Raw genomic sequence first — 5,011 nt, forward strand, 5'->3', positions numbered from 1 at the left:
ACCCAGGACACGATCTTTCCCTCCGTCATGGTTGAGCTCAGTGCCGGCATGAAGATCTCCCGGATCTTGGCGCGGACCACGCCGGGAGACACTGGAGGCCTACGAGTGCCCGAGGAGGCCGAGCTGCGGCGGAGGGCGGCGGAGGAGGAAGAAGAAGGAATGAAAGGAGTGTGGAGAAGGTGAGCCATTTGGAAAATCGAACAATGCAGAGAGAGAGAGAGAGAGAGAGAGTGAGAGAGTGCGATGTGAATGAATGTTGTTATTATCGTTAAAAAAGCGTTGTGGTGGTTCAGTTATTCCTCGAAGTCATCGAAAGAAGACGGAGGTTTCAACCACCTTACCGGTGAAGGTTATGTGCCCCGTTTTTGGTACTACACGAAACACTAGTAGCAGCTATTGCTTCCTTTGTTGGGCTTTTAACACTGGACTTGGACCTTTTAAATATTTATATAGGCCCAATAATTGGCCCATTAAATAATCATGACGTGGCAGAATGGTATAGCCTTGTTGGATAACCCCTGCGAACTTCGAAGCTCCAAGGAGAAGAAGAAGATGGTTGGTTCAAGTTTCGGTCACTTCCTTCTTCTCTCTTACACTCCTCCTTCGTCTCTCTCCACTCTCTTTCCCACTAAAACCTTAACCCTCAGCTCAAGCCCCTTCCGCTGCAAATGCTTCTTCAAGTAACTAACTCCCTTTCTCTTATCTCTTTCTGATTTTACCGTTAATTTTGCATAGGACAATGTCTTGTAATTTGTACTGCCACTAGTTTCAATTTCTTCTGTAGCTTGTTGAAATTAGATGCTTTCTGTGTGCCTATTCATTATCTTGATATTCAGTTCGTTAACCTCCTTAGTGTTAGTATTAGATTTGAATATTTGATGCCATTGTTTGTTTTGCTCTTCTGCATAGATGATTATTAACCTGAGGAATTATTTGTAGAAACATGAAAGCCTCGGGGATTCGGCAGGTAGGATTGACTACTCTGCATGGACACAGGGTTGATGCAATGAAGAGCAGCATTGTCCTTAAGGTTGTTTTCGTTTACATGTTGTAATGCATGAAACTGCTAAGCATTTTCGTGTTTTCTGAAAAAATCAGCTAGAATTTGTCTAATTTGAGTTTAATCTTGTAGTTTTCTCATTGTTGTTCATTCTTTATGTTCACAACTTTAAGCTCTGGATACTAATTTTTTGCTTCCATTGTGGATGAAGACAGATGTTTCAAAGAGAAATGACAATCGAATCCCATAATACCCTTGTCACAAAGCAATCTGAGAGTAATTCCTAGTTACCTTTTCTCTTCTTTTAATATTCTTATTTATGAATGTTTTTGCATATCAGGAATTAGTTTGTGCCATTTCTAGTTTATACAAAAACAGGAATTATTCTTTGAGTTGTTTATTTATTTTGAAGTTATGCATTGTTGGGTTTGTGTTAGTTACTTGGGTATTATGGGGTGCCCAAAGTCTCACATCGAGTAGTATAGAATGTTTGATGTTGTATTTAAGGAGAGTTCTTCCTCCTTAATAGCTAGCTTTAAGGTGTGGTTCCCTACTTTTTTTAGATGCTTAACAGTTCGATATTCTAATAGATATCATCTGAGCATTGAAATGGGTCAACCCATGATTCATCATTGGTCTTAAGATGGATGTGTGAGTTAACCCAATAGCAGTTATTTGGATTGATGAATTAAATAGGTCAATCTATCTGGAAAAACAAATAGCGACTAGCTGATTAATATTTAACTGATGTGCTTAGCTTAGTTAACAGTCATTGGAAAATTGTCAGTTATGAGATCCAACTCATCTGGAGCCACCTAATTCTGTAAATCAAGGGTGGGCCTGTGTTTAAGTTGGGTAAAAAGGGAAAAACAATTTCCATGTATTAAATAATTTGTTATTGTTCATAACAAACCTAATACCATAGCTCTAGGGTGACTCAAGGAATTTCAATTTGGCCATTAAATCTAATTGTATTCATTCTTCTGAATGTTCAAATTTATAATTAGAATTAGGTGAAACCAATGAAAAATGGTCTTTTTTGATAGTTTTATGTATTGTGGCAAACTTCGTTTCAACATTTGTGCAAATGCCAGCTAATTCAAAATTTTCAATGTTGTTGTTGAATTCCACAGTCACTTGAGACATTACCCTGCTTAATCTTTTCTTGGTTGATTTTCAGTGAATGACTTTACAACAGAGGATCTTGAAGATGGGGGATTGTTATCTAAATTGGTTTATACATTCTTGTTTGGGCAGACTTTATCAGTGGTTTCTCCTGGTCTTTCATATGCAAGTGACTCAATGAAGATGAATCAGATATATGAAGTTGGAGAGTTATTTGATTTAAGCATCCAACTATTATACTTGGTATCATTATTGGGTTTGCTAGGGGTTGGGACTTACTTTGTGATTCGCCAAGTTCTTGTTCGCAGAGAACTTGACCTTTCTGCCAAAGAGTTGCAGGTTTGAACCTGTGCTTATTTCTTCTGGCAGTACTTAATATTGGTTTTCTCTTGAACTAAACATATAGTATTAACCTCCTTGAAATACGTTTAACCCTGGTTTTTACATGTTCAACTGGTTTTCTGATTTTGTCTTTTGCGCCATAATCAAAGGTTATGCACAAGTTACTTGGAACTATTTGTTGTGATAATTGTTTCCTTTATCATTTTCTCCCATTGCCCCAGGAGCAAGTACGAAGTGGTGATGCCAGTGCAACTGAGCTTTTTGAACTTGGTGCAGTGATGCTGCGGAGGAAGTTTTATCCAGCTGCCACCAAGTTTCTGCTTCAAGCAATTGAGAAATGGGATGGGGATAAGCAAGATCTTGCGCAGGTTGGATGAATTTTATATATACTTGTTTGATTGCTAACAAGGTTAAAACATAAACGGCAAATTTTAAATTTAATTCGAAAATAGCAGAATGATGGTATTCTATATATTGTTCTGGTATAAACAACAATTATATGACTTGTTTGGCAACTCATCCACAAATGTAGGTGTACAATGCTCTTGGTGTCAGCTACGTCCGTGATGGGAAGGTTGACAAAGGAATTGCTCAGTTTGAGATGGCTGTAAAGCTTCAACCAGGCTATGTCACAGCATGGAACAATCTTGGGGATGCCTTTGAGAACAAAAAAGAATATAAGGCTGCTCTTAAGGCATTTGAAGAAGTCCTGCTATTTGATCCTAACAACAAGATTGCTCGGCCCAGAAGAGACGCTTTGAAGGACCGCGTTGAAATGTACAAAGGGGTTCCTGTCAAGTCCAAAGAGAAATAAAGAATGCTATTGTTGATACTCAACACTACATATATGGAAGACTTTTTAACACAGCTTTCAGTAACTTACTTGAGGTTTGATGAGGGAGCTTATCACACCTTGAAATATAAATAAATTGTTTATTATATGAAGTTTTATTAATTTGGTGTGTTGGGAGAAATTTTTGGTTATTTCCCTCAGAACAGATGGTTGCTGTGTTGTGCCTTTCTCTATTTGTGTGTGGATTAGAGAGAGCCAGATAGATGGTGATGTAACTATTGTTCAATGTTTAAAGATAGAGTTGAGTTTTCTTTCCTTCTTAGAATTCATCTGCTTTCATGTTCTGGAAATAAAAGCTTCAATTTATTAGTCAAATTTTTGGTAATAAGATTATGCGAGTGACAAGGATAAAAAATCTACTATTAAATTGGTTTGCCACTTAAGAGGTTTCTGTTTTCAGTTTACTGCCACATCTTTAAGCTTGGAGCTACTTTCAATGCGTTCATGGCACCATTTCCCTTTCTTGCAAGGGAGTGGTCCCCGTCAGTGATTCTGAACCTTCAAGAGTCCAAACATGGTCTTCACATGGCAGAATCTTAATATAAATGGTAGATGCTTTGGTTGTTTAAGTATCATGTTTTGAATTTAATGGGTGACATATATGCAACAAGTTTTATGTTTTATGGTCAATTCTTTATGCATTCAAAGGTAAATTCTGACGGTATTAAGAATTAGTCACGGTTGAGTTGTCTCTATGCGATTTCAAGGTTACGATTTCAAATATAAAAACAACCGCTCATGTAATGATTAAGTTAGGTTGCATACATTATACTTTTTGGATGCGACCCTTCTCTGGACCTTGAGTTTAATCATGAAAACAAGGTTATGATTTCGACCCTTCTCTGGACCCTGAGTTTAATCATGAAAACAAGGTTACAATTTCAAATCATAAAAACAACCACTGATGTAATTATTAGGTTAGGTTGCATACATTATACCTTTTGGATGCGATGCTTCTCTAGACCTTGAGTTTAATTGTGAAAACAACCATTGATGTAATTATTAGGTTAGGTTGCATACATTGATGCTGACCCTTTTCTGAACCTTGAGTTAACGTGAAATGTATATTTCACCATTTTAGAAATTTGAATAATTCTGATGGGACTCATAAACTACTACTAAACCATTTTGTCAAGCTGCCATCGGAATTCAGTAGCCAGCCATTATTAATGGAGTGCTTAAAGGGCCAATAATTTTGGCCAAAATCTCTTCATTATGTTTGTTGGGAGGTAGAGGATAGCGGATTTGGGTTGAGGCTTGAGACCAACTTGCCTACTCCTCGCTCTTTACTACTCCCACCTCACCCAACCAAAAAAGTTTAAAAAAGGAAGAAGAAAAATATGATGAAGCCAATGTAGAGTTACTGTTTTTTAAAAAGTTTTTATCGCCATTGCATACTTTTGAAATATGCATGAACATGACAAAAAGTTCAAATCACGCGTCTCTTTCTTTTTCTCCTTTTTGGTTTCCTTCTTCTTCTTTTTTTCTTTTTTTTTCTTTTAAATTCGCATTAGCAGGTTTCTTCTTTTTCCCCAATGTTGTTGTCTTTTTTTCTTTTTTTTTTCGTTATTATTATCACTAATAACATCAACATTTTACAAACATCTTTATTAGTTCTGATTTTCTTTGATACTATTATTAAATAATTTAGGTTTATTTTTTAATTTATTTCGATTTATTTGTATACTAAT

General features: G+C 36.5%; 2 protein-coding genes across 3 annotated transcripts in view; one reads left to right on the top strand and one right to left on the bottom strand.

Annotated features, from left to right (window-relative positions):
• The window catches only part of LOC107467865 (dihydrolipoyllysine-residue acetyltransferase component 5 of pyruvate dehydrogenase complex, chloroplastic), a 3,543-nt gene extending 3,163 nt beyond the window's left edge, over positions 1-380 (bottom strand). Inside the window, exon 1 of the mRNA XM_016087080.3 lies at positions 1-380. This exon is cut by the window's left edge and continues 643 nt beyond it. Within this exon, the coding sequence (XP_015942566.2) occupies positions 1-188 (188 nt within the window). The 5' untranslated portion in view covers positions 189-380.
• Positions 381-516: 136 nt separating this feature from the next.
• On the top strand, positions 517-3,585 carry LOC107467879 (tetratricopeptide repeat domain-containing protein PYG7, chloroplastic). Of its 2 annotated transcripts, none has more exons than XM_016087098.3 (6): positions 517-680; positions 940-1,030; positions 1,216-1,276; positions 2,181-2,464; positions 2,689-2,835; positions 3,000-3,585. In XM_016087098.3, exons 1-6 carry the CDS (start codon positions 553-555, stop codon positions 3,279-3,281), a joined length of 993 nt encoding a protein of 330 aa, XP_015942584.3. In that variant the 5' UTR covers positions 517-552; the 3' UTR covers positions 3,282-3,585. The 2 variants fall into 2 exon arrangements, with proteins under 2 accessions (XP_015942584.3, XP_015942585.1); XM_016087099.2 differs by having other exon boundaries at positions 660-680; positions 1,212-1,276.
• Positions 3,586-5,011: the final 1,426 nt, after the last annotated feature.

This window comes from Arachis duranensis, chromosome 9 (genome assembly GCF_000817695.3).
Source record: "Arachis duranensis cultivar V14167 chromosome 9, aradu.V14167.gnm2.J7QH, whole genome shotgun sequence".
Taxonomy (NCBI): Eukaryota; Viridiplantae; Streptophyta; class Magnoliopsida; order Fabales; family Fabaceae; genus Arachis; species Arachis duranensis.